The following is a 27,984-nucleotide window of genomic DNA, read 5'->3' on the forward strand; positions in this document are numbered from 1 at the left end:
TGTCGAGAAAAGGGCGAAAACATAAAGTTGGATTTCCAAGCCAAAAACAATGGGCGGGCGCCCTGAGCTAAGAAAGTCAAGTGAAGGAAGAAGAAACGGACAAGTGGGGCTATCCGGGCAGAGACAGACAGGCGACCAAGCGGACAGCCCACCGGCAAGCGGTCAGCAGAAGGCGGCGCTGAGATCAGTGCAGCCCTTGCACTGGGAATAGGCTTTGCTCTCGACTGCCTTGTATGCAAGCGAATTCAAAGGAGCTGCAGTCAACTAGCCCCATCTGCGGCTCACAGTTGGACACAGTACCAATAGGCGAGGAGACCAGGGACCCGGCTGTAGACGGAACGGAGAGAGAGCGCAAGAGAGAGTGGGAGTGAGCGGGGACCGAAGTTGTCCATCGTCTTGCAGCAGCTTTGCGTGTGCGGTTCAGCTGGTGGATCCGCCCATCTCGGGCTATGCGAGAAGCGAGGCGAGAGAAGGCCGGTTGAGGCCCAGAGAGAAGACCGGGAAATCGCGTCTCTGAAGGCGAGCGAGAGAGGCTTTCAGCTGCGTTCAAAATCAGCCTCTTCTCGGTCTCTCTCTGTCCCTCTCTTCGCGTTCCCACGACTTTGGCCCGCAAAGCGGTCTCTCTCACGCTTCTCGAGCTGATTTCTCTACGGAACGGACCTTGATTCTCCGCTGTGCTCTCTCCCGCATCCTAGCCTCAGGGTCGTTGTAGATGCTTGGCAGCCAGCGTCCGCTCCCAAACGCGTCGAGACGGCGGATCAGCTACGATCCCGAGTGCCACGAGCCAATCGATGGACAGCTGCGAGCTGACTTGCCGTCGCTTTTTCCATGCAGCAGACAATCTCTTTCTTTCCTTGTTGTAAAGCTCGCCTGGTTGAGGACTAAGAGCTGTCTCAGCTTGTTGGTATGATCGTCCGACCAAAACTTTGGTGCAGGCATATTGTGAGACGCTGCATCTCGAACTAACGCGCATGTGAGGCGGGAACGGTCACATTTAAGGCCGACAGTCGGCTAGTCCCTCTGCTAGGTGGGGGAGCTGAAATTGTCCATTGTCCTGCCTTTGAGCTCTGATCTCGCTTCACGGAGCAAGCGAAGGAATCCAAAATCCCTAGGAGCACTTTCGTCTGTCAAAGGGAGACCGCACAGCGGCAGCGGGTCGGAAGGCGCCGACGCCCACCGATGTCTGACAACAATGAGCGACTGCATGATCGATATGCAGCAGGGTTGACACTCTAAATTTCCTCAGCACAAACAAAGGGCCGTTTGCGGACCGCCAAATCGCTGTAGATCCCTTCATGCTCGTTGCTCTGTCGTTGCCCCGGGCCAGAGTGATCATCCCCTCGTCGGCCACCTCCCTCTTCGCTTTAGCAGTAGTCGATGACGCAGTGATTCATGCCAGATGATAGTTGGCTCAGGTGAGCGATCCGGAACCCGGGATCCACTCTCTTGGCCAGCCGAGGCGTGGATGACCGGCGTGGGTGAGCAAGCGATGATGCGTTCCTACGAACTGAGTGAGAGCTCTATTTCGATGCGCATCTCAGGAGAAAAGGGCGCTTCATGCTGGAGGTAAAGTTGACCGGCATGTCCGACCGTCAAAGTTTTTTCTCTCACGCACAGCAGCGTCGTTGTCGGTATCGTTCCGACGCAGGCAGAGCGAGGGCCTGGTCGTCTTTCGGGATGTGTGAGTCGCTTTACTCGTCATCTTGTCGAGCTGCGCTTGATCAATTTGTGCTTTGAAGGACTCGTCGGACGAACCGTCGGTCTCAGCGTTAGCGGACAGCCTGCGTGGCTCACCAACCAATCGGATTCGGTTGGTCGAAGAGATCAGCGGCGCAGCCACGGTTTGAAGCCTCTTTGCAGGTGACAGGTGCAGCTTGCAGCTCTAAGATCTGGTTGGTCGGCCGATTCGCAATTGCTAGAGCCGATGCTCATTGGTCGGGACCAGAAGTGACAGCACGGCCTGCAAGACCTTCATTGGTGATCTCGCCTTTGTGTCAACGTCCTATTGAGCCACAGACGAATCTCACCGCGCACAAGCTGCTAGTGAGTCTACTGAAGATCGTTTGCATGTGTATAGTACAACGAGGATGTCGTCCGACGAGAGGCGAGTCGAAGATTGGATCAGGTGCCTGGGCAATCGCTTGACCAATGGCCCTTCTTGCCGCAGCGAAAGCAGCCGTCGTCCTTCCCGCCACCTTTCGAGCCACCCTTACCCCTCCCTCTGGTCTTGCCTCGACTGCTTCCTCTGCTTGAACCTCTGCTGCTGCTACTGGCGTTCGAGAATACCTGCTGTGGATTCGGGCAGTCCGAGGCCCAGTGACCCTCTTGTCCGCATCGGAAGCATCCGCCGCTAGCCCCGCCGCTGCCGCCTCCTCCGGCATTGCTATTGCCTCCATTCGACGATCCACCATACCCAGTGTTGGCCGAGGCGCCGCCTTCATCGGCCCATTCAAAGTACTTGCAGCGCAAGTGCGCAGCCGACCGCCCACACGTCCAGTACGACCGTCCTGCGTTCGCTCCGCTATTCGACACCTTGCACTCGGCTTGCAGGCTGCAGTTGCATCGTTTGGGGCCCGGGGCGGTCTTGCGCATGTTGGAGGACCAGCCGTCCGAGTCGCCCTCCGGAGGATGGTTTCGCTTTGCTGGAATCGTGGTCGTCGTTGTGCTTCTGGTACTGCTGCTGCCAGAAGGCGCGTCGGCCCAGTCGAAAAAGTCGCACTTGTCAGGTGCACCCATCGGCTTGGCGCATGCGAAGAAGCGACGGCCTTGGTTCGGACCTGGTTTGTTGGTGGCTCGCTCGGCGGCGGTCTCGCCGCAGAGACATTGCTTTGAGCCGCTCGCCTCGTTAGCGGATCCGTTGAATGTGCGAGATGGGGCAGCGATGCGAGCTGGTGGTGGTGGTGGGGGGGACAAGGTATTCTTTTCCTCGTCGGTGTCGTTTCGTGGATCGGGTTGCCTCGTCGGCCGTGCTGCTGCCGCTGCTGCCGCTGCGCCACCTCGACCACCACGAGCGCCCCGAGTGCCCCGAGCGGCGACAGTCGCTCTTCCGCGACCACGCCCACGCGCAGGAGCGCCACCGTTGCCACCGTCTCCCGGTCCGCCGAACCCGCCGTCGCTATCTGCATCGCTGTCATCATCAGGAAGACCGTCCTCATCGCCCTCCTCCCTGTCCAGGAGCTCCACTGCGCGTGCTTCATGCCCAGCATTCGGGTCGGTCAGATACTGAAGCACCGTCGCGGCGATGCCATCGAATTGTCGGTTCGTGAGTGCAAACACCTGCCGATACTCCTCGATGCTTTCCGACACGGTGTCTGCTTTCGTGCGCTGGCCAGCACAGATGAGCGACATGCGGAACTCGGTCTCGCGACGCAGCAGCGGCTTGGTGAGCGACTTTTCGAGGTTGAGCTGATTGTAGCCCTCGACGAGGCCGATGCCGAGGGTCGAAGGGACCAGGTAGGTGACTTTGCCCTCCTTGACCTGCATCACGTAGCGACGCTCAACGACCTTGGCGATGTGCTCGGCGATGGTGGCGTCGGTGCCGATGCCGTTCTTGTCCATGAGATTGACCAGATCGGCCTCGGTGAGCAGCTTCGGCGGTGACGTGGAGCCTTCCTTCATCTCGAGTCGAGTGGGGCGGAACGTCTCGCCTTGGACAAACGGCGGCAGGAGATTGCCTTCCCACTTGTCGTAGGTGAAGACCTCGAGGTAGTTGCGCTGGAGGATGGTGAGTCCAGAAGCGTGGAACTTTTCGCCGGCAATGTCGATGGCCACCGTGGTCTGCGAGCCGATGGCGTCGCTCCAACAGCTGCCGAGGAAGCGGCGGGTCACGTAGTCGTACACGCGCTTGTCGTCTCCGGTTAGACTGTTGGCGTGCGAGGTCGGATGGATCGGTGGATGTGCTTTGTCGTTCTGCTTGCCTTGGCGAGGACGCTCGAAGGCCCCGTCCAGCAGACGCTGTGCAATGTTGCCCCACGCACCATCGGCCGTCTGCTTGGCGATGAGGCTGGTAAAGTCAAAGTCCTTGTCGTATTGATCCGTCTCTGTTCTTGGATACGACAAGAAGCCCTTCTGATAGAGCGATTCGGCCACGTCGAGGATGCGCTTGGGTGCGAGTCGCAGGAGACGCGATCCCGACTTTTGAAGCTCGACCGTGGTGAGCGGATACGGCTTCCACTTCTTCGTCTGCTTGTTGGTGACGGTTTCGACGGTGGCGTCCGGGTTGGCTCGGCAGAGATCGCGGAAGACCTGAACGGCGCGTTTGTCGAACAAGTGCACCCGATCCCAGTTGAAGACCACCTTGCGGATCTCGTCTGGCGGATCATCTGGCGAGGGGTCGCCTCCGGACATGCTCCGCGTCTTTTGTACTTGTAACAGCCAGAACGGTTCGGGCACAAAGTGGACGACTTTCTTGTATCTGTCGACTACGAAGCCGAGGGTCGGAAACTGACAGGGCCCGTAGCTGATGACTTGCCGCCCCTCGTTGAGTGCGGGAATGCGGTTCTGTAGCGCCAACGTCTGCATCCGCGTGAAGGCGGCGCCGATGCGGAGGTCGAGCTGGATGCGGGACTCGACCGCGTCCGCAGCTCTCCAGTCAAGTTCGACGGTGTTCTGACAAGCTGCGTGGATCTGCGAGTCTATGATGGCGGAGAAGCGGGCGCGCATGACGCGGATGTTGCGGCGGACCTTGCGGATCTCGTTGATAATCTCGCTTCCAATGTGCTCGCCTTCGCGATCGCAATCGGTCCAGATCATGACTGCGTCCGCATTGCGAGCCTCCATGCGTAGATTAACACCGATGGACTTTGCGTCGTCGCTGATGTCGGTGACGATGGGCGCTTGGAAGAGATCCGCAGGCGAGCAGGAGAACCAGGCCTTGTGAGCCGGGCCAAAGTCGGAGCTGGTGAGGTGGCCGCGGACCGAGGTCATGGTCATGTCGACCATGCCCTGCACGCCGGGCATCTTGTATTGGAAGTCATAGTTTCGGCAAAACTTGTCTTTGCCTGGTCTGTTCGAGGGGTGGCCGCGGGCCAGGATGTTGGCGATGCTCTTAGCGATGGAGGGCTTTTCGGCCACGCACAGAATCCTCATGCCTGGAATTAGTGATGACGGAGGCTGGACAGATGCTGATGCCTGGCTCGCAATCGTTCTTATGCGTGGCCAGAGGTGTGTCTGCGAGTGGTACGGTCGTGAGATGGAGATGCGGGGTGCAGTGGCGGTCTGAATCGTGGCGAGTGAGTAGCGGGTGCCTTCCTGGTGTTGTGCGGCGAGAGGTCGTGGCACATGGTAGCTGGAGGTCGGTAGGGAAGTTGACGCCTTTCGACAGCGCTCGAGTATACGACTGCGGACTAATAGCATGCCATGGACGGAAGCCGTGCCTTCGGGTCGACCTGTTGTGTGACCTGGCTAGCCGTGCACCACCATCATCGCAACCGTCGAGAGCATGTGGAGGTAGTCGTTGTCGAGCTTCGGCGTTCGTGCGGAAGAGGCGGGCGTAGTCGACCTCGGTTTGCTCGTGTGGACCGTGGATCAATGCAGCCTCGCAGTTACCAGCGATCGATACGAGCGTTCAGACGGTGATGGCGAGAGTCCTCGTCTTGTTGGAGAGCGGCGAGAAGAAAGGTTCGAGGCCGCTTGAGCTGCAATTAACACGGCTGAGTTGAAAACTTCGCGTTCTCGTGTGACTTTTTTCTCACGCGTCAGAGACCAACACTTCATCAAGTCACACAAAACTCAGCCAAAATCCGCTCAAAGCTTTGTCGAACTTCCGCACCATCGCCCTCATACAGCTGAGTCGATTCCGCATCGCTTAACAGAGGGCATACGTCCACATACATCAGCGGTCTTCTACGAACATCCGCCAGCACATCCACCACGGCAACCCGCACAAGTCCAAGCTTGAGCTCCGTTCTGCTTGAGCAACAGCGTCACAATGCTAGCCGCACCCTCTCCGAGCACAAAGCCGCTGGCGACGATGATGATGCCGATCCCCGCCAGTGCGGAAGACGACTTGGATCTTTGCCCCGACGCAGATGCACGCTGACGCGAATGGTACCAATGCGCAACCAGTCCACCGACCAGACGGGTCAGCGAAAAGTTGGGCGTGTTCAGCATGCCTACAGCGAAAGCGATGCCGCTCGGCACTAGCTTGGCCACCTTGGCGGCAGCGCTTGTCCCGACCTGACCCTCCTCGTGCAGCGCCTTGCTACGAGCTAGTGTCTTGATCACGCCCGTCACCGCGAAGATGGCTCCGAACACGATCATGAACACGTTGACCTTGTCCGGCAAGTGTCCGTGATTCACCAGCCTGGCGAGGTTGAGCCAGACGGCAGCTGTCGGCGCAGGGAATTGCGGTCCAGGGATCTCGTACGCGTTCGTGTACAGCTTGTACGCAAAGCTGCTCACCAATATGCCGAGAGTGCTGCCGATCAGCTGGCCCTTGAACTGGGACCGTGGCGACGCACCGACGAGGTGTCCGGTCTTGTAGTCCTGCATCAGGTCACCTGCTTGCATCGCACCTGCCTCCGAGATGCCTCCAGCGATCAAGTTGGCTACCACATTGCCTGGCTGCACAAGCGCAAAGATCAGCTGCGAGATCTTGCCGATACCGGAGACGGGGTTCAAGTCGGTCTCGCCGAGCGCACGAACGCCTAGGATAGCGAACAGCGAAGCCAGAACGATACCGAGGAGAGTCGCCCACAGTGAGATGCCCTCCGCGCCGAACGAGATGTAGATCAGAACGACTGCAATCAGTGTCGAACCCAGCAAGCCGGCGATGACCCATGCCTTTGGGGTCTGACGAGCGGGCGGCTCATGGTCTTCGTCCGCTTCCTCTTGAGCGTCGGCATCCGCATCACCGTGCCCTTGATCGTCGCTGCCCTGCTGTCGGCCCTGCTTCTTCTTTGCGGCCAGGCTTTTCAGGTCTCGGATGCCATTGCTTGCCACCAACGCCACCAGTCCAACGATGCTCTCCGAGCACATGATCGCCAGGCTGATCCAGAGGATCCATCCCTTGCTCCCTTCGTCCGAGTCGAGCGGATGGCCAGGCGCCCAACCTCGGAAGTACGCCAGCGGGCTCAATACGGCCCAACCAACGATTGCGCCAGCCGTCATGCTGACCGTGGTAGGCAAGCCCATGATGATGCCTTGTCCGATGTAGTTGAGGGAAGGCGTGAACCAGAAGCCCCACATTGACGCCAGGTTGTGCGGTGGGATGAAGTCGAACAGCGGCATCGCGTATAGCACGGGGATGTAGTACGAGAGGATGGTGAATCCGGCGGATCCAGAGAAGGACCAAGCAAGCGCCTTCCAGCCTTTCGAGCTGTCGATCGAGTCTTGGTGGCCTTCCTGCTGGCTATCGAGGTCGGCGTCGCTACGGTCCTGCTCGCTGAGGAGGGCTGTTCTCTCGTTGGCGGCTCCCACTTCGGCATCGTCCGAATAGCCTCGCCGCCTTCGTATCGATGCATCGCCCACATCTGCGGTCGAAGTCTTCTGTCCGATCAGCGGCTTGTTGTGCAGCACGCCTATCAACTGCGCTGTCGCCGTTCCACTTGGGAATGTCAGCTTCTCCTTGACGATCATCGGCTCGCGCAACGGCGAGGCGAAGAAGACGCCGAAGTAAGCCAGAGCGAAGCACCATCCCACGAGATGCACAAAGTCCAGATCGATCGGGTCACTACCGTCCTTCTCCCACGTCAGCTTCTTCAGCGCTGGGATGACGCCGACCAGGCCGGCCGAGAGCGGCATCACCCCAACGGCGGCTGCCGTCGTCTGCACCAGCACGTTCTCTTGCGGTGTGAACGGGCTCGACATGAGCACGAACCGTCGACCTGCCAGATCGAGGTGGCGGGGGAGGATGCGAAAGAGTGCGAACCCGAGCAGCGAGCTTTGAAGCGACATCATGCTGATCCAGCCGGATTGAAGGCCGAGGTAGAGATTGGTGAAGGCGAGGAGGCATCCGATCAGCAGGCCGGCGAGCACGGCTCGTATCGTAAAGTCGTCATCGACAGTATCGTCAGCAACCGGGGCGGCATGATGGTCTGTTGTGCTTGGACCGGATCTCGAAGCTGCCGCAAGTGGCTCTGTCGACGAGCCACGCATCGTCGCCGTGGCAAGCAATGCCAGCTTGCACGGACAACGTCGAGTCTATGGTGAGCGAGAACAGGATCCTTGCGGCTCGTCACGACGTCATCTAGCCGTACTCTCCGCTCTTGGTGTATGTTGAGGCCCGGTAGATGCAACGCGTGTGCGAGCAATGGTTGTAGGAGAGCAACGGCAAGCTGAACGAAAGCTAGCATGTTGGACCCCGTCTCCTTCGGCTGTCTATCCAGTTGATTCCGTTGCGGCAATCTATGCACGGAATGGCGTCACGCGAGCGAAATTCCACCGCCTGTTACAGCGGCACACGCCGCGGTCTAGCTTGATTTTCCGGCTGTTCGGGAACGCACGGTGAGCGCGCCCGAGAAGCCGAAGCATCGCTGGTCAAAGCTTGATCATGAATGCGCAGCCAACACCTTCCATCACTGCGAACTACCACCATCATCGCGTCGATCACCTCCATCATACCGGCTTCGCTCTTTGTCATGTCGTCCGACACCGCCGCAGCCGACGGCGCAAAGGGCTACCTGACACCGGACCAAATCGCCCAATTCCACCGCGACGGCTACCTCCTCCTGCCCTCGTTCTTTGACCCTGCGCCGCTTCTCGCGCACTCCAAGTCGCTCATCTCGTCCTTCTCCCTCGCCGATCACCCGCTCACCACCTTCTCCGCTGGCGAAGATGAGTCGCACGTTGGAGACCGGTACTTCCTCGACTCTGGCGATAAGATCCGGCATTTCTTCGAAGAAGGAGCCATCGATCCTATCACCAAAACTCTCACAGTAGACAAGGACAAGGCGATCAACAAATGCGGTCATGGGTTGCATCTGCTCGACCCTGTCTTTCGCGACTTTTCCTTTTCGCCGCAGCTTCAGGGGGTGGCGCGCAGTTTGGGGGTGCACAAGGACCCACGCGTGCTGCAAAGCATGGTGATCTGCAAGCAGCCGAGCATTGGGGGTGCCGTACCGAGTCACAATGATTCCACCTTTTTGTATACGGATCCGCCGAGTGCGGTGGGCTTCTGGTTTGCGTTGGAGGACTGTACGACGAGCAACGGATGTTTGAGCTTCCTACCTGGCAGTCATCGATGGCCGAAAGGCACGAGTCCAAGCCCTTCGGACGCACCAAGGCCAGCCGACGCGCACAACGAAGCCCTGGGCACGGCGAGGGGCATCAACAAGCGTTTTGTGCGCAAACAACCCTCCAACCCTGACGCAGGTACCACCTTCATTTCGATTGCGCAAAACGAGGAGGTCGAATGGGACGAATCCAAGGCCGAGATCGCAGAGTGCAAAGCAGGGACACTGGTGCTCATCCACGGCAGCGTCATGCACAAGAGCGAGAAGAACCTCAGCGACAGAAGTCGGTTCATCTACACATTCCACATGATTGAAGGTGAGGGAGCGAGGTACGACGAGAAGAACTGGTTGCAGCCGACACAAAAACATCCTTTCCCGCGACTGTACGATGGCGCGTGAATGCAATACAAGTGATATACAATTGCGAATGATGTGACAGACTATGCAAACAAAGAAAGATGGAGCAACGAAGGAACTATGCGGAACCTTTGACGAGGTGTACGCCTTGCTTGGTGAGCGCCTCCCACCCACCTACGACGCTATACGCCTTGACACCTGCCTCGCGCAACACGCTGGTCGCTAGACGACCCGTCTCGCCGTCGTAATCGACCACGAGCGCTTCGCGCTGACTCTTGCGCAGGCAAGCCAGCATCTCGGGCAGCTCCAACGCGTTCAGCTCTGCGACGCCGTTGCCGGGGCATTCGTGCTCGACGCTCGGCTGTTCAACGAACCGCTTGTTCAGCTCGGTCCACTGGGTCGCGAGCAGCACGGCGTCCGCGTACGGGCTAGGATCGTCAGCGTTGAGGCTGGACAGCGGGATGTTTCGTGCATGCGCCAGATGGCCCGCTGCAAAATCGCGACGGGAACGCAGATCGATGATCGCCGGTCGCAACAGGCCTGCGGACTGAACCGACGTTTCCGAATCCGACTCGGACGGATCCGAACTCAACTCGGATGGCGAAGGAAGCTCGACGTGCGACGAAGAAGAGAAGCGCGGGTAGACGAGCATCGTCTGCGCAGAAGCAACGTCCAACACCCAACTCGTCGAGTACTTGTACTGATCCACCTTGAACAGGTGCTCGTTGACGATGGGTGGGAAGAGTTCGGCGTCGCACTTGTCAAAGTACTCGTCGACGTATTGGAAGGGTAGATCGCAGCAGAGAAAGACGGCTTGGATGGGTTGACCATCGTTTTGCTGACGCAGCGCCTGCAGTGTTCCCGCCCGTTTTCTGCGCTCGAGCACCTGGAAGAGACCCTGCAGCGAAAAGCCAGAAGAGGGACCGCAGACGATGCCGTACCGACAGAGCTGCATGGACAGCGTGTAGCTTTCGCGCGAAGCGACGTCCTCGACGTCATCCACGAGGGGCTTCCAGGGAAAGTCGACGGGTTCGAGCAGCTCGCGCGGACGAGGACCGGGGATCTTTTCCCCCCTCGCCACGCAGACGCCGACAATGTGCATATCGGGCTGGTCCTGCTTCAGACGGGTGGCGGTACCCGTGATGGTGCCGCCCGTGCCCATGCCGCCTGCGAAGACGTTGATGTCGGGCAGCTGGGCGAGAAGTTGCGCGCCGGTCCAGCGTTCATGCGCCGCAGGGTTGGCGGGGTTCTCGTACTGGTTTGGGTTGTAGACGCCTGGTTGGGAGCCTTGCGAGGCCGCTTTGGCGATGCCACCCATGGGATCTTGGGGCGGGGACTGGGAGGGACCGCCGAAAAGGGCCAGCTCGAGACCGAAGAAGCGCATCAGGGAAGATTTGGTGGGAGAGACCTTGTTCGACATCCATGCGCGCACTTTGGAAACGCCGTGCTGACGCGCGATCATCGACATCGAGGTGACGGTGGAGCCGGAGGAGGACTCGGTGACCGTGTGAATGGGTTGGGAGGCGCGCTGCTCGGGGGTCGAGTCGAGGGAGATGACGCCACCAGCCTCGAGGAGCGAGAGCGCTGTTGAGTAAAGTGGAGCATTGTGGATGGTGACGAGAGGTGGTGGCGATGATGGCAATGACGAGCAGGAGCAGCGATAGCAGTGTTAGCAGAGAGGGAGAAGGTCAGCATGCTGAAAGAATCAAAGACGATGCACGTCGACACAAAGACCCTGCATTGGATCCTGTTTTTGACATTGTTACACCGGCGCTTCGTTGATCCTAAAATTCTCGCGAAATTCAGATGGCCCGCGGCAGCTGGTTTGAAATGGCGTGATCGAGCGCCAAATCACGCAATTGCGCCAGCTCTGAGCAAAGAGTGCAAAAGTTTGCACGCCCAGCACCTCTGGAGCCCGCCACAGCCCGAGCTCGCCATCGCCGCCCAAGTTGATATCAACTCTGGCGCCCCTTGCAGCCCACTTGCCCCCGCTATTGTTGCGCCCTTCCGGTGCATTGCAAAGCACGTAAGAGCTGCAGCAGCGACCGGTCAATAGTCGATGCTAGATCTAATCTTATCTGCCCTCCTTCGTGTCGGCTAGGCAGATGAGATAGGAGATCGCTTGTCATGCTCCCGCCGCCTATTGTACCCTCACTATCTTATCTAGGGTCTGCGAGAAGCATGCTCCTGCCGAAGCAGCATTGTCCTTGCATCCTTCCGTCCGTCCTTCATGACCACATCCATCGTGAGGACTCCTCCGAGGATCGAGCTGGCGATAGCATCGCGAGGACAGACGTCGCGATGCAAAGAAGCTCGATTCTCGCCTCAGCCTTTCATCCAGCGATATGCAGAGTCTTTGGTCGGGCAACTGGACGCGGTACTTACCGGGCAAACTCTTGACATTGGTGGCGGGCAGAGCGGTGAGCATCTTGGCATAGATGCGCACGCCATCGTCGTGGTACGGATTGAGCTGGGGTGGCAATTCGACGAGTGGCAGCGGCGCGTTCTTGTCCGGGTTGAAGTAGTCGATCAGACTGTTGGGCCCAGCAAAGACGTTCATCCTGCTGGGATCGTAGGTGTGTTTTGAAGCTGTCGACATGTTTGCTAGGATAGGTGAGGTGATGAGGAGGTGATGGAGGGGGCGATGGGTGATGGCGACGAAAAGAGCGAGCGTCGATGTTAACTTTTCCAGCCTGCTGAGGTGGAAGGGCGGGCCGGGCGAGCGAGGGGCAAGGGTGTCGATCGAGACGGGCCAAAGCCGTGTGCTTCCGCTCTCGATGGAGGAGCAAGCGGTTCACGCGCCACGCTCGCGACCAAACTCGGTCCGCTCACCAGCGGTCGAATCCATCACAATCCACAGGACCACAGGCGGGCCCTCGATTTTGAACGAGGGCCCACCAGCGAGCAAGCGGAGAATTTTTCTTCATGTCGCGAGCGGGTTCTTTCACAGACTGACCCGCAGGCCTAGACCGAGGCGATTATTCAAACGTGCATTTCCGCCGTCTCGCCTCCCAAAGTTTTCTTTGCTCGCACGTTCAATTTGATTTTCAAAGGGGGTTCGGGAAAGACTCTAAACCTGGGTCCCGATGCGGCGAGGCCTCTGAACAGTGAACACAGCACCACATCGGATCAGATAACGAGGTTTAGCGGTATCATTAGCAACATAAGCATGAAAGTAGTATCGAGTCCATGAAAAAGAAATGTAACCGAAAGCGGATCCACGACCGAGAGCCGGCTCACATCGACATGCTCCTGATGCGACTGCCCATCTCGGTGGGCTCCATCGTCCGGCCCCTCGGCGTCATGCCCGCCGCCTTCTCTGCAGCAATGACGTTCCTCTCGTCGGCCAGCTGCTCCCTCGGGTCGAATGCCTTGGGACTTTTGAACGTGTATCCGACAAAAGCGAGCTGCTTCCTCATTTCGAGCAGCTTGGGGCCCTGCTCCCTGTCCCTCAACATCGGGTCTCTGGGCTGGTCGGCGTTCGGGTTGTCGGCCGCACCCGGTGCTGCCAGCGGTGCATCCTCGATGTCGTCTTCAAAGTGCTTCGTGTCACCGGCGTGGCTGAGCGCGGGCTGGAACGGCGGTCGCGTCCGATGCAAGTTGTCCCAATCAATGCCCCGGAACCACGGATGCGACATGAGCTCCTCCACGCCATCCTGCAGCCCACCACCGCTGCCGCTGGATGGACCCTGGTTGGCAAAACCGGATCGTCGCGCACTTTGGAGGTAGCTGTTGGGTCGGCTGACCGATGCGCTGGCTGTGCTGCCCAGCCGATCTTCCCGCTCGCAGACCAGACGCGAGATAAAGTCTTGTCCCTCGCGCGAGATCCTGGGCTTCGGCGGGAAACGCAACGTCTGCTTCCAGTTGAGGATCTTTTGTCGCGTCAGATGCCTCGATTTTGATACAAACGGTGGGTAGCCGTAGAGCATCTCGAAGACAATGACACCGAGGGACCACCAATCGCACGCCTGATCGTACCCCAAGCCGCGAAGCACCTCGGGCGCCATATAGTTGTTGGTACCGACCACCGAGTAGGCGATCTTCTTCTTGTTCTTCTCGCGCCAGGTGAGCACGTGTGTCTTGGGCGTGCCATCGGCATTGCGATCGGCCATGATCTCCATCAGCTCCTTGTCGGAAAGACCAGCACCGGCTTGACCGGGACCAGCACCGCCTGCACGACCCGTCGCCTGGGCAGGGCGTCGCATGCCAGCAGCCGCGTGCGAGTCGTCCAGATCGATACCATGCTTCTTGAGCAGATTCTTGCGCTGCTGGTCGTAGTAGGCTCCATCGTGCGCCCAATGGAATGACTGGCACAGTCCAAAGTCGGCGAGCTTGATGTGACCGTCGGACGTGTAGAGGAAGTTGTCTGGCTTGATATCACGGTGGATGTAGCCGAACGAATGCGCTTCGTGGATGGCGAGCACCATCTCTGCGACGTAGAAACGCGCAAAGTCCTCCTCGAAGATGTCCTTCTCGATGAGCAAATTGAGCAAGTCACCGCCGCCCATGAACTCCATGATGAGGTACAGATGGTCGACGTCCTGGAACGAGTAGACGAGCTTGACGATCCACTTGGCGGTAGCGCTGGCCGAGGCGGACGTCATGAGATCTCGTTCGGCGCGGACGTGCCCCTCCTGTCCCTTGCGCAGCATGTCAGCCTTGCGCAGCTGCTTCATGGCGTACAGCTGGCCCGATTGGCGTTCCTTGCAGAGCGCTACCACACCAAATGCGCCGTGACCGATGGTCTTGAGCTTGAGGAACGAGTTGATGTTGACGCGCGCACGCAGGTCGCGCAGGTAGCGCGTCTCGTTGGCCATCCACGCCTCGCGGATCTGCTCCTTGCTGTGCTCGGGGATGCGCAGCGCGGCGAGCTCGGCTTCGAGTCCCGCTCGTCGCGTGTCGCGCGCCTTGGGCTTCTTGAGGATGCCGTAGTAGAGATTCTCGAAGTAGATCTTGGCGGCCACGCTCTTCTCGACGGTCTCGAGCGAAGGACGCACAGCTGCACCGATGGGCTGCGAAAAGTCGGCGAGGTCCGTCATGCCAGCCGTGTCGACAGAGCGAAGGCTGTCGAGGATGACCATCGAGTTGCGACGTTCGGCAGAGCCTTGGTATGCGTCCGCCTGAGCAGGAGCCTCGAACATGGCATTGATGGCGTTGGGAGCAGCAGAGGGGAGACCGTCGATGTTGCGGCTGTTGCGATTGGAAGCGCCGGGAGAGGGCGGACGGTACATCATATAGTCTGGAGCCACGACGTTGCCATCGCGAGCGACGGGAGGCGAAGGGTTGACGAGCAGTGTGCCGGCGGTGTTGGTGCGAAGTGCCGCAGGCCTGAAGACCGGCTGAGCAGGCTGGGAAGAGAGCTGCATCTGCGCGTTCATAGCCGCCTGAAGCTCAGCATCGGCGCTGAAGTGAGGCTCTTCGGCGATCCCGGCAAATGCCTTGGACTCGCGTGCAGGCGACAAGGCGGGAGCGGCTCCGCGCGACACTGGCGCATCAGGGCGAAGAGTGTTGTTGGAGAGTGTGCTGTGACCTGCAGTGGCGGTTGTGGTGGTGAGCATCGAGATCTGGCTGGGTGCACCGTTGACAATCTGGAGCGGACGAGGGTTGTCGCGGATGAGACTCTCCTGATGCATGGCAGCTTGCACCTGAGCGATGGCCTCGGCTTGGTTTCGAGCTGCTTGCAGTCGGAGGGCCTCCTTGATGGGCTCGACCCACGTCGGATCTGCGACTTTGCCCACGCCATCACGACCCCATCGGTGGAGGATGACCTCGGCTTGCTCTGCGTCGCTGGCATGAGCCGCATGAACAAAGGTCTGCGTTTGTGGTGCTCCCACCATGTCGACGCTAATGCGCTTCTTTTGCGCTTTCGGACCCATAATAGCAGGGGTGAAGAAGTTCATGGCGGTGCTGATGGCAGAGGCATTTGCCGTGTGCGTCGAGGGTGCAGAGAACGAGGGACGAGGGAAGGCACCGGGCACAGCCACCGATGGCTCCTTGCGCGGCGAGCTGGGACCTCGAGGCGAGGCATTCGCAATGTAAGCAGCGTTGGCGCCATACTCGGGACCGGCTTGGAAGGCATCCTGGGTGTTCTTGCGAAGCGCACCGGAGGCCTTGCTGAGGGTGGCGCGGAATTTGCCAGGAGACGAGGGACGCTGCGACGAGGAGGGAGGAGCTAGTCGATTCTGCGATGGACCCTGGTTGTTGACGAGCGACAGAATATCCCAGAAACCCTTGTGCATGAAGGCACTGCCCTGAACGGTCGAGCGAGGAGGTGGTTCTTCCGTGTCGCGGTACGAAGGGTTGTTTGCGAAGCGAGAGGGAGCGCTGTTGAGATGCGGGTTGGCATACTTTGCGGAGGGCGCAGGAGGCGGTCTGGACGACTGAGCGGCTTGCTGAGGGTATCGTTGAGGCTGCTGCGGCTGTTGTGGGGTATATTGCCTGGGTTGATACACGGGCTGCTGATAGGCAGGAGAAGCGCGCTGAACGATTGGTTGCTGGTAAGCTTGTTGCTGTTGTGGTGCCAAGTAAGGATGTGCGTGGGAGGTATAGGCATTGGCACTGGCGTACGCCGATGGGCTGACAGTAGGAGGCATCCTCTGGTTGTATGGCTGGTTGTACTGCGTAGAAGGAGCAAGCGGTCGCGATGGAGGTTGTTGGATGTAGGAAGGACGCATTCGCTCCTCGTACTCGTACCAAGCGGCTTCTTTGGCGGGAGGAGGAGGAGGTTGAGCGAAAGCGAGACTGGTTTGACCATAGTAGGGCATGGCACCGGCGCCTCCTCCACCACTGCCGCCTCCACCTGCACTACCTCCTGAGCTAGAGGAAGAAGGCATGGGCCTAGCGCCCTGCGGACGTGCTGCGGCCATGGCCATTGTGTCGTGCGGATCGAAGTGCGGTTCGCGTGGATATGACCTCGATAGTTGCCTTGTATGATCCTACGGATGTTTGACTTAAGTAAGGATGGCGTGAACAGTGAAATGATATGGTGAATGGAGAGGTTTAGGAGAGGCGAGCCAAAGGAATAGGAGTTGGTTGACGTTGAGGGTGCATCAGCTTGAGTGTTTCTCTGCATGCAGATTTTGTAGCGGCCAATTCAAAAGGGACCCTTGTTTGGTTTGAATCGCCCCTTTCTATCTTGAAAGCGTGCAGATCTGCGAGATTCGAGACCAACACTTCCCGCCGCGCGTCGACTTTGTCGCAGTGTGACGAGTCTCGTCCACCGGCTTTCGCTCTCAAGCCACAGAGATGCTCAGAGTTGACAGAGACGCAACGCATGCATCGCATCGTCGGCAACGGCGATCCGTTGTTGTGGGAGAGATCTGAGATCATGTGGGTCCAAGGTCGAGACCCAGCAGACACATGGCCGTGTCGCACCATGCCCCTGTCTTGAAGCCGGTCACCAGCAGGGCGGACTTGCAATCCACCAACAACACCAATTTAGAGTTCACTCGGACGGCTTTTGAGAAAACATTCAATTGTTTGCAAAGGGGGCGTAACAGCCACCCGCTTTTTCCCATCGTGTTGATCCTTCTCGCTGTTCTGACACGATCATCTATCTTCCCCTTGAAGCTTCGAGTTCATTTGCAGTAATGAAGCATGCTCTCTCAGTACCACCTACGGGCTCTCCTTCACAGTGTGGCCAATCACGCGGTCAACTACGGCTCGCTCGCAACAATCGGACTCGCTAGGAGCCATTTCGGTGCGATGTTGAGACTAAGCTGGTGCATTGCCGATGATCCTCTTTATCGATCAGCAGGTGCCCTCGCCCGCAAGTGTGTATGTTGTGCGATGATTCCTGCTTTCCACTGAGGAGGGGCCCCAGAGCACATCTTGCAGCGCGCAGAAGGCGGATCCCTTCATGTCAGAATCTCTCCGAAGACCTTCCGAGCCACCTGTCCAATCTGTCGACCAGTGAACCGCGGTACACGGCGGATTAACAGCTGTTTCTTCCTTCCGCAGCGCCGTCGACGATGGCTGGACGGCGCACAAGGGTACAGATCCGGCGTCTTGTGCGGATCTATTTCGCTTTGCGCCGTCAATGATTTGCAGATAGCTGCTCTCTCCTGCAACCCCGGCAATAACTCCCCGGCAGAGACGCCGTCGTCATAGATGCTGAATTGCCCTCCGCATCCTGACCTCACCTACTGTACCGCCCACGCCTGGTCTGCAGAGGGAATTGCTCGATGAGTGCATGCCGCGGAACAGGAATCTCGCCTGGCATCGCGCAAACTTCTCGGCTGTCCAAGCGGCCATCGAGATCCAGCTGCAGTGCTACACCATCGCGCGTCGCTCTTGTCTCGGTCCAACTCCGCACCTCGCTAAGCCATTTCTCCAAACTCGCACCGTCGGCTTCACGCTATCCGCTGCACTGTGACTTCCGCCGCCTGTCCGCCCGCCGACTCGTCTGCCGCAGTCACCCGACTTCCGTCGTTGCTGCCTCGCCTAACCGCGGACAAGGCTGACGGAGGATCTTCGCACCCTGCTGCGTGTAGTCGCCGTGGGGGCAAGGGAAAAATTTCGCCGAGAAGAGCTGTCAGCTAATGCCCCCGCACTTGTATGACGGCGCACACAGCGTCTCGATGGAGCGCCGCGCGGGCGCCTCGTCCTCAGGCAGCTGGAACACGGTGCTCCGTCCTGCTCTTCGAGCACGCATCCCATATATAGCAGCTCGTCAGTGCCGGTCACCGTTGGGCCCGCCATCACGAACGATACCTCCCTCGACCAGCCCTCCCCTACCGGCTGTCTCTTACCAAGATGCGTCCCTTCAAGGCGGCTTCACTGACGCCCTTGCTGGCGCTCTTTGCCACCGTTTCCTCCACTCTCGCCCTCCCATCTACCGTCCTTGACAAGCAGCTGGAGGCGCGGAACAACGCTATCACCCCGTCGTTCGACGTCACCTCCTGCCCAGGCTACCAGCTCGTTGGCTCCCCTAACTATTCCGACCACGGCTTCACCGCCCAGCTCTCGCTCGCCGGTACCGCCTGCAATGCGTACGGCGTCGACATCCACAATCTCACCCTCTCGGTCGTCTACGAAAAGAAGCACACGCTCCACGTCCACATCTACGACACTGCTAAACAGCAGTATCAGCTTCCCAACGGCCTGATCTTTGACCGCGCTTCCTCGAACCCTGCCAACATCCAGGATGGCTCCACTGCGGAAGCGAGCGACTTGATCTTCCACCACACGGCGGAGAACGGTACTCAGTCGGGCAGCTGGGCGTTCTGGATCGCACGTCGTTCCACGGGCGATGTCATCTTCGACACGCGCTCCTCCAACATCCCGACGTACGACAACGGTATGAACAACGTTTCGAGCGATACGAAGCGCAACAGCACCGCTATGCCCAAGCACGAGCTCGTGTTCGAGAACCAGTACCTCCAGCTCTCGTCTGCCTTGCCGGAGGATGCCAACATTTATGGGCTAGGCGAGTACGTGACGGGCAGTTTCCGTCGCAATTCGGACGAGACGCTCCAACCATTCTTCACGCTCGATGCGGGCACGCCGGTGGACAGCAACATGTACGGCTACCATCCGGTCTACCTCGAGACGCGTCGAGGGAGCGATGGCAGACTCGCCTCGCACTCGGTGAGCATGCTCAACACCGCCGGTATGGACGTGCTGCTCCGACGCGGCGTCGTGCAGTACCGTGCCATCGGTGGCACCCTCGACCTTCGGTTTACTAGTGGTGACTACCAAGTGGACGGTTGTGTCAAGAACAGCCCCAATACGGCCATTCAGCAGTACGTCAACTTTGTCGGCAACCCGGTGCTCCATCCTTACTGGTCGTTTGGATTCCACCTCTGCCGATGGGGCTACAACAACGTTTCCGATACCCAAGCGATTATCGATGCGATGCGCGAGAATGAGATTCCGCTAGAGGTCCAGTGGAACGACATCGACTACCTCCAGTCCTTCCGCGACTTCACCGTCGATCCGCAGCGCTTCCCGCAGAGCGAGTTTGCGCAAATGATCTCGAAGCTGAGGGAGAACCATCAGCACTACATCCCCATCATCGACATGGCTATCCCGAAAGCACCTACCAACTCGTCCGACACGTACTACCCGGGCACGCGGGGGGATGAGCTCGACGTCTTCCTCCACAACCGCAACGGTACCGAGTACATCGGCGAGGTTTGGCCCGGGTACACGAGTTTTGTCGACCAGCAGGCCAAGAATGCCGGGCAATGGTGGACCGAGGCGATCCGCAACTTTAGCGAGATTGTCGACTTTTCGGGCATCTGGCTCGACATGAACGAGCCGAGCAGTTTCGTGATCGGCAATGCGGCGGGTGCAGAGACCAACCTGTCCGATACCCCCGCCTATACCGCTGCTACCAGCGTCGCAGGTTGGCCGCAGGGCTACAACAACCTCACATGGGGCAAGTCGGGCAATATCACCCTCAACGGAAGCTACACCTTCCAACAGGGTGCCGTGCAGAACAACGACTCGCCCGCCCAACGACGATCGCTTCTCCCTACCTTCTCGCGCGAAGATGGACTGGTGAAACGTCAGACGGACGACAAGTTTGGTCCCAACACACCCGATTATCGGTATGCCAACGCGACGCAGCGCTACCTCTCCAATCCGCCTTATGCGATTCACAACGGCATCCACAACAGCGAGTCGCCGCTCAACATCAATCTGGACCACAAGACGGTTGCTATGGATGCTGTCTCCGCTGACGGCCAACTGGCGTTCTACGACGTGCACAATCTGGATGGCACTTTGGAAGAACAACACTTCTACAACGCCCTACGCAGCATCCGGCCCAACGAGCGTCCCTTCCTCATTTCGCGCTCGACCTACCCCGGTGCCGGCAAATACACAGGTCATTGGCTCGGTGACAACTATGCCCTATGGACGATCCTCCCCGGCTCGGAAGCGTACAAGGCAGGCGCGGGGATGGCCCAATCCATCGATGGCGTGTTGCAGTTCCAGATCTTTGGCATCCACCTCATTGGAGCTGACATCTGCGGGTTCAATCGCAACACTGACGAGGAGCTGTGCAATCGATGGATGATGCTCGGTGCCTTTCTGCCGTTCATGCGCAACCACAACACCATTGGGGCCATCGCACAGGAGCCTTTCCGATGGGACAGCGTCGCCAACGCTTCGAGGATCGCGATCAGAAAGCGATACGAGATTTTGCCGAGTTTGTACTCGCACATGGCGCGAGCGAGTGCCAGTGGCGAACCGGCAGTGCGGGCGGTGTGGTACGAATTCGACGAGGTCTTTGAACAGACCAAAGACTACGCACACCAGTTTTTGTTCGGAGACGATCTCCTTGTGAGCCCGACGCTCGAGCCGAACGTGACCAGCATCAAGGCGCTGTTCCCCTCGGCGGGAGGTAGGTGGAGAAACGTCTTCACGTGGGAAGCCCTCGATGTGGTGCCGAACAAGAACGTGACGGTCCCCGCAGAGTTGAGCACCATCAACGTGCATCTTCGACCAGGTAGGGCGCTGCTCACCCACACCAAACCGGCATATACCGTCCACGAAACCGCCCAGAGCCCCTTCGGCCTGGTCGTCAATCTCAACAACGACGGATGGGCCAAGCAACACTTTTATCTCGATGACGGAATCACCCCTGCTCCGACGGACAATTCGACCCTCATCGTGTGTGCGCAGGACAAGTCCGTCAGTGGAAGCATGGACGGCGCATTCAGACCCAACCAGACACTCGAGAATGTCGTGGTGCTGGACGTGCGGGAGAAGCCAGAGACCGTGATGGTGGGCGGCGAGAAGGTGCAGTGGAAGTGGGACGGAGGTAGGGAGTTGTTGAATGTGACTGGGTTGCAGTTGGATCTGGGTAGCCAGTGGAACGTCTCCTGGTCCTAAATGGGGACGAGGATCATCGCATCCATGTACGTGAATCGTCTTCTGGAATAGCATCTGGATCTCAAGCATTGGTGGCATCTGAAGTTATGACATGAAAAGAAGTCTTGAATACTCTCCCATCACTTCCCCTCACACAACCATCGAGCCAGCAATGCGTTTGAATAAGTTATCGCGAACCAACAACATATGCTAAGATGATACTATACTTTGCTTCCCCCCGAACGTGCCTCTTCCGGCTACGCTCTTCCACCGGCGACCTTTCTCTGGCTCAACAACGAGTGCAGCGTGCTGATCAACTCGACCCTCCTGATGGGTTTCGACACGTACGCGCTCATTCCCGCCTGGAGACACTTCTCCTTGTCGCCGAGCATGGCGTGTGCGGTCAGAGCAACGATGGGCACCTGATCATCGCCGAGCGTCTTTTCAAACTCGCGAATTGCCATGGTCGCCTCGATACCGCCCATGACAGGCATGCTGACGTCCATGAGGATGACGTCGTAGCCGCGCTTCTTGACCGCCTGAACGGCGAGGTGACCGTTGTCGACAATGTCCACCTTGTGACCCTGATTGGTGAGGATCTTGCACGCCAGCTTCTGGTTCACCACGTTGTCCTCGGCGAGCAGGATGTCGTACGATACCTCGTTGGCGCCTTCGTTCGGCGTCGCTGCCGACGACTCGAGCGAGGGCAGCAGGGCGTAGTACAAATCGGCGAGCGAGGTGGGCGTGTTGATGTACGAGCTGATGCCGTGGTCCAGGCAGTAGGTGAGGTTGAGCGTCAACTGTGCTGGGGAAACGAGGTTGATGGGGATGTAGCGCAGGTGCTCGACATTGCGCAGATCCTCAACGACGGCTAGCGAGTCGGCGATGATGGCATCGATGCGGGGCATGCTGCGCTTGCGATGCGATGCCTCATCGACGCTGTGCACCGTAAAGGGCTTGAGTCCCAGATCCTCGATCATGGCCTGCACCCCCGTCTCGTCGTGCAGCGTATCCAGGTAGAAGATGTTGCGTCCGGCGTAGGGTCGGATCTTCTCCTTGACTTGCTCCTCGGTGATCTGATCCAGCTTGACCACCATGGTGAAGAAAAAGTCGGATCCCTTGCCGTAGTTGCTCCGCACCCACAGGTCACCACCCATAAGGTTGACGAGTCGTCTCGAAATCGATAGACCGAGACCCGTACCTCCATACTTCCTCGTGGTCGATCCATCCGCCTGGCAGAAGGTGTCGAAGATGACATCGAGCTTGTCCTGCTTGATGCCGATGCCTGAGTCGGAAGCGCAGAATTCGAGCATGGCCTCGTTGCTGTTGACCATCTTAGAAAGCTTGCACTTGAGGGCGACGCGTCCGCCCGCATCGGTGAACTTGACGGCGTTGCCGATGAGGTTGGTGATGATTTGCTTGAGGCGGAGCGCGTCGCCGATGAGCGGGTCTGGACAGTCGGGAGCCACCTCGTACATGAGGTTGAGCTTCTTCTGCGTCGCTCGCACCGATAGCGTCTTGAGGACGCTGAAGACGATGCCGCGCAATGAGAAGGGGATCTCCTCAACGTTCATGCGACCGGCTTCGATCTTGGAGATATCGAGAATGTCGTCGATGATAGCCAACAAATTGCCGGCGAGCGTCGAGACCGTCACCAAGTTCTCGCGCTGCGAGCGCGACAGCTCGGTCTCGAGCGTCAAGGCCGTCATACCGATGATACCGTTCATCGGTGTTCGAATCTCGTGCGACATGTTGGCCAGGAACTCGGACTTGGACCTGTTGGCCAGCTCGGCGGCCTCCCTAGCGGCCGTGTTCTTCTGGATACTGTCGCGCAGACTGTACACCATCTGGTTGATCTTGGTCTTGAGCGAGTCCATCTCACCCGACGCTTCGACGGTGACGAAACGGGTAAAGTCACCGTCGGTAGCAGCGGCGGTGATCTGGGCAAAGGCACGCACCTGCGACGTGAGATTGTTGGCCATGATGTTGACGTTGTCGGTGATCTCGCCCCACAGACCTTCGATATCCTGCTTTTGCGCTTGCACACCGAGCTTGCCCTCGGTTCCTACCTCGCGAGCGACACGCGTCACCTCGGAGGCGAAGAAGCTGAGCTGGTCAATCATGTTGTTGATGGTCTTGACGAGGTCGAGCATCTCCCCGGAAACAGGGATGGTGACCTTTTGCGTGAGGTCACCGCGTGCTACGGCGGTGGTGGCGTGAGCAATGGCACGCACCTGCAGCGTCAAATTGGCCGCCATGGTGTTGACCGAGTCGGTGAGGTCCTTCCACGTTCCACCTACGCCGAGCACGGTAGCGCGACCGCCGAGCTTGCCTTCCGTACCGACCTCCTTGGCGACACGGGTCACCTCGAACGAGAAGGTACGCAAGGATTCCACCATGTTGTTGACCGTCAACTTGAGATCGAGGAACTCGCCGCGCACCTCTACATTGATGGTCTTGCTGAGATCACCGCGCGCAACGGCAGTCGTGACGGTGGCGATGGAGCGCACCTGGGTGGTCAAGTTGCTGGCCATGCCGTTGACTCGCTCGGTCAAGACAGACCACTGGCCCTTGACGTCGTTGACCTTGGCCTGTCCTCCGAGACGACCCTCGGTTCCTACTTCCACAGACACACGGATGATCTCGTCGGAGAGTGTCTTGAGTTGCCGGACCATGTTGTTGACGGTGAGCTTGAGATCCAGGATCTCGCCCTTGACGTCGACATTGATAAACTCGGTGAGGACCCCCTCTGCTACGCACTTGGTGACGCGCGCGATCTCTCGCACCTGCGAAGTGAGGTTGTCGGCCATCTTGTTGACGTTCTCGGTCAGGTCCTTCCAGGTTCCTTCGACGTTGGGCACGTGCGCTTGACCGCCGAGTTTGCCGTACGTGCCGACTTCCATCGACATGCGGATGACTTCACTGGCAAAGATGCGCAGCTGACCCACCATCGAGTTGACCGTGTCCTTGAGCTGGGCCATCTCTCCTTCGGCGTCGATGTCGATGGTCTTGGTGAGATCACCCTTTGCGACGGCGGTGGTAACGACACCGATGGAGCGCACCTGGCCTGTCAGGTTGGAGCACATGCGATTGACGTTGTCGGTAAGCTCCTTCCAGACACCTTGCACGCCAGGAACGTTGGCCTGACCGCCGAGTTGACCTTTGCTGCCGACTTCGCGCGAGACACGCGTGACCTCGGTGGAAAAGTGACGAAGCTGATCGACCATGACGTTGATGGTGACCTTGAGTTCGAGAATCTCTCCATCGGCTTCGACTTCGATCTTTTGCGAGAGATCGCCACGAGCGACGGCCTTCGTAACGAGGGCGACACCGCGCACCTGGTTGGTGAGATTGGCAGCGAGGCGGTTGACGACATCCTTGAGCTCCTTCCACGTGCCTTCGACGCCATGCACCTCGGCTTGACCGCCGAGCTTGCCTTGGGTTCCTACCTCGAGCGAGACACGCGTGACCTCGGCGGCGAAATGCGAGAGACGATCGACCATCTGATTGATGATTTCCTTGAGTTCGACCATGACGTGGCCCTGTACGGGGACGGTGATGTGCTGAGTGAGATCTCCGGTAGCGACGGCCTTGCAAACGCGCGCAATATCCTGGACCTGAGCCTTGAGTAGACGAAGCTCTTCCTGCGCGGAGAGGCCGCTCTCGTCGTTGTAGCGTTCAAAGGAGCCGATGGGATCGTCGGCACGCGGATGCTGACCGGTGAGAAGCACAGGGCCGTTGAGACCCATACCGAGCGGGTAGCTCAGCGGATATTTGGTGCTCTGCGGTTGCGAGTGGGAGAGTGGATAAGGGAAAGGCTTGCCAAAGAAGAGGTTGCGGCCGTTGACGTGGTCCGCAGCATCCTCGACGGCCCCGGGCGTGCGTACGATCTCGTGGTTGCGAGCGACCACGTCGAGATGATCCTCTGCTCGCCAAAGACGTTCTGCTAGCTTGCCCAGATTATGCTCGATGGTCTTTATGCGGTCGTCGGTGTGCGGAGAGTTGAAAGAGGGGAGAGGCAGGCGGACGATGCCGTCCAACTGCTCGTCGCCATCCTGCAGATCGATGGATGCAAGCTCTTGGGCGATATCCAGGCCGCTGGTGTTGGTCTGGATTCCGTTGGGCGTCCTTGTTGGATCCACCGTCATGGCGCGACGCACCGCGGGGGGTGGTCTCGAGTTGACTAAGGATTGTGTGAGGAGGAGGAGGTGATCGACCAGGTCGGTGGGCAACGAGGCCAGATCAGGAAGCGGCGTGGTGGTCTGGCGCGACAGGGAGGCACCCGATGTCGGCAATGCCGACTGTGCATTCAAGGTAGCTGCCATGGTGAATAGGGACTGCCGATAGCTGAGATCGACGTTTTATGTGGAAGACTCGTGCTTTGCTGCGGTTGGACACGACGGAAGGGCCGGCGGTGGTGACCAAGACACTCGGGTCAGCTTGTTCGGATTGCAGGCGATTCGCGTGGAGCGTGGGAATGCTGTGGAGATGAGAATGAGCAATGAATCGATTGGCCGTGGTGGGCGCTTGCAAATGAAGAGCAAGAGGCGACAGCACGACGAAATGCTGAGATGACGATCAGTGGACGTTTGCGCAAGACATCCTTTGGGCGAAGATGTTGACAGACGATGAGCGAAGAGGAGCAAGGGACCCGAGGAGCAAGTCTATCGACGCCAAACAATGAGACGCAGTGGTGGAGAACAGTAAGCTGCTGACCGGAGCAAGCTCGTATATGCTTGCAATGAAAGTGGGTCAAGGTGCAACGCGGTGGTAGTGGGGCAGCCGTGATGGGAAAGACTTGGCTCGAAGGGGAAGGCGGCTGTTGTTGCTCGAATGAAAAGCCTGTTGCGGGGGGTCGAAGAAGGTGGTGGGGAGACCGGACGTATCGAAAGTGAAGACTCGTTGCTGGACGAAGACTTCCGATGGAGTGTCGAAGCGATCCTGGTGCTGAGCCGAGACTGGGACGCGGAAGCCGAGCAAAGAAACGGATGATGCGGGAAGAGGAGGATGATGGGTGTCAATGGAAAGAGCAGAGGGCAGCGATAACTGCGAAATGGCGAGCGGCAGCGGTGAGCAGCAGCAGCAACGGTGGTCAGGGTCGCGAGAAGGAGAGACAGGAAAACAGAGCTCAAAAGCTGCAGTCGTTCCCACAGCCACGCCAAACGCCTAAATTGCGCTCTTTGCCCAAAGGGCGAGCCAGAGTCGGCAGAGCGTTCAAAGGGCACGGACACGGTCAGGGCCCAGTCACGCAGGCGAGCGAGCGAGCGAAAATCACACACACGCACACAAGTCAGAAAAAAAGGCTTGCAGACTGGCAATTCTCGAAGCGAGGGAAAGGGCTCACAAACAGCAAGCAAGCCACGAGCCTCAGCAGCAGACGCAGCAGCAGCAAGCAAGCCGCGTCGGAGCTGGAAACCTGAATCTTGACCCTTGAAAAGCGTGCCGCTTCAAGTCACCTGCCCAAAATCATCAATCTGGCCACGCAGCAGTTCAATCCAAACAAGAAGAGGACGCTCAGATTCACCGTGAACGGGCTCGTCACCCGTACCGTCCCGTTCCCTCGTTGAAAGCTGGAGCCTGATACAGTCATGAGCAGCTGTCTCGTCTTCCCCAAATCGAGCGTCGAGGGCGGCCATTCGCTGAAAGGTCGAAGGACGGGAACAGACTGTCGAAGACTCGGTGACCTGGAGCTCAAGTGATCGCCGTTCTTGCTTGAAGGGATGTCTTCAAACAAGAAGTCGGCAGCACACAGATTGCCCTTTGATTCAACTGAACGGTCTTCAAGCCCAACAAGCTTTTCATCTCGTTTCAGACGATGCATAGGCGAGCAGGGTCCCCTGGCTCAGAGCATGACTACCAATTCGCCAATCAATCTGGCACCTGGACCCTGGGATTGGCGTGCCCTTTCTGTCGATCGACTGAATCGCGGCACTTTGCCAGTCAACGCTCAAAATACAGGCAAAGGAACAAAGGAAATGGGCCTACCATTTCACAGCTGCTTGCTTGATAACGAAAATTTTGCTTCCAGGCCGCACAAAAGTTTGGCGCGGCTGTTGGTGTCCATGAGTGCAACATGGCATGCGTGTGTGCTGCAAGCCACAGCGTGACGCAGATCTGGCAGGCGAAATGGACGGAGCAGCTTCTGCCGGTCAAACACTTCGCAGGGCGTGACTTTAGGACGCCGTAGCCCGCTCCTTTCTCTTGCTGTCTTCCAGATGATGGTCTAGACAAGCTTTGCCGAGCGCAACAATAGATTCGAGAGCTCGCGCAGAGACCTTCGAGTCATGAGAGACCTCATCTTCAGCCCCTCCCCTCCGATCCGCAAGATGAATCACACGCGCAGCTGCAAGCCACACGAGGCTTACCTCGTCAATGCAGAGCTCTAAATTCTTGCCGCGAGGTGTCACGCATGCCTTTCAGGTGATCGAATCAAAAGCCGCTTTCTTTTCGATTGACTGAGCAGGGAGGCACCAACTTTTTTGTTTCCTTTTTTTACAAGATTTGGGCGTTCATTTTCTCAGCCATTTTCTCACCATGCGGAAGCTAGTAAGTTATGACTTCCAGCGACGCCAAACAAGGCAGCTCAAAGTGGTGATCGAGCAATGCTTCGTGCATGCCGCCCTCAGACCAGATC

The 27,984-nt window shown here is 58.6% G+C and overlaps 7 protein-coding genes across 7 annotated transcripts; 2 read left to right on the forward strand and 5 right to left on the reverse strand.

Moving 5' to 3' along the window:
- Positions 1–2,121: 2,121 nt before the first annotated feature.
- PSEUBRA_005121 (Zinc finger, CCHC-type) lies at positions 2,122–5,355 on the reverse strand (the record flags this gene model as incomplete). Its single annotated transcript, XM_059465528.1, has 1 exon — positions 2,122–5,355. The coding sequence occupies one exon, from the start codon at positions 5,353–5,355 to the stop codon at positions 2,122–2,124; it is 3,234 nt and encodes a 1,077-aa protein (XP_059321612.1).
- Positions 5,356–5,844: 489 nt separating this feature from the next.
- On the reverse strand, positions 5,845–8,097 carry PSEUBRA_005122 (Oligopeptide transporter, OPT superfamily; the record flags this gene model as incomplete). Its single annotated transcript, XM_016438581.2, has 1 exon — positions 5,845–8,097. The coding sequence occupies one exon, from the start codon at positions 8,095–8,097 to the stop codon at positions 5,845–5,847; it is 2,253 nt and encodes a 750-aa protein (XP_016290431.2).
- A 482-nt stretch (positions 8,098–8,579) lies between these two features.
- PSEUBRA_005123 (Phytanoyl-CoA dioxygenase) lies at positions 8,580–9,572 on the forward strand (the record flags this gene model as incomplete). The annotated part of the gene is made up of 1 exon (XM_016438564.1): positions 8,580–9,572. The coding sequence occupies one exon, from the start codon at positions 8,580–8,582 to the stop codon at positions 9,570–9,572; it is 993 nt and encodes a 330-aa protein (XP_016290432.1).
- Positions 9,573–9,648: 76 nt separating this feature from the next.
- On the reverse strand, positions 9,649–12,129 carry PSEUBRA_005124 (Rhodanese-like domain protein; the record flags this gene model as incomplete). Its single annotated transcript, XM_016438577.1, has 2 exons — positions 9,649–11,114; positions 11,916–12,129. 2 exons carry the CDS (start codon positions 12,127–12,129, stop codon positions 9,649–9,651), a joined length of 1,680 nt encoding a protein of 559 aa, XP_016290433.1.
- A 637-nt stretch (positions 12,130–12,766) lies between these two features.
- On the reverse strand, positions 12,767–16,402 carry PSEUBRA_005125 (Protein kinase domain protein; the record flags this gene model as incomplete). Its single annotated transcript, XM_059465529.1, has 1 exon — positions 12,767–16,402. The coding sequence occupies one exon, from the start codon at positions 16,400–16,402 to the stop codon at positions 12,767–12,769; it is 3,636 nt and encodes a 1,211-aa protein (XP_059320411.1).
- A 1,882-nt stretch (positions 16,403–18,284) lies between these two features.
- On the forward strand, positions 18,285–21,371 carry PSEUBRA_005126 (Glycoside hydrolase, family 31; the record flags this gene model as incomplete). The annotated part of the gene is made up of 1 exon (XM_016438566.1): positions 18,285–21,371. The coding sequence occupies one exon, from the start codon at positions 18,285–18,287 to the stop codon at positions 21,369–21,371; it is 3,087 nt and encodes a 1,028-aa protein (XP_016290435.1).
- Positions 21,372–21,607: 236 nt separating this feature from the next.
- PSEUBRA_005127 (Signal transduction response regulator, receiver domain protein) lies at positions 21,608–25,675 on the reverse strand (the record flags this gene model as incomplete). Its single annotated transcript, XM_016438578.1, has 1 exon — positions 21,608–25,675. One exon carries the CDS (start codon positions 25,673–25,675, stop codon positions 21,608–21,610), a length of 4,068 nt encoding a protein of 1,355 aa, XP_016290436.1.
- Positions 25,676–27,984: the final 2,309 nt, after the last annotated feature.

The sequence above is a fragment of the Kalmanozyma brasiliensis genome (genome assembly GCF_000497045.1).
Source record: "Kalmanozyma brasiliensis GHG001 unplaced genomic scaffold PSEUBRA_SCAF5, whole genome shotgun sequence".
Taxonomy (NCBI): Eukaryota; Fungi; Basidiomycota; class Ustilaginomycetes; order Ustilaginales; genus Kalmanozyma; species Kalmanozyma brasiliensis.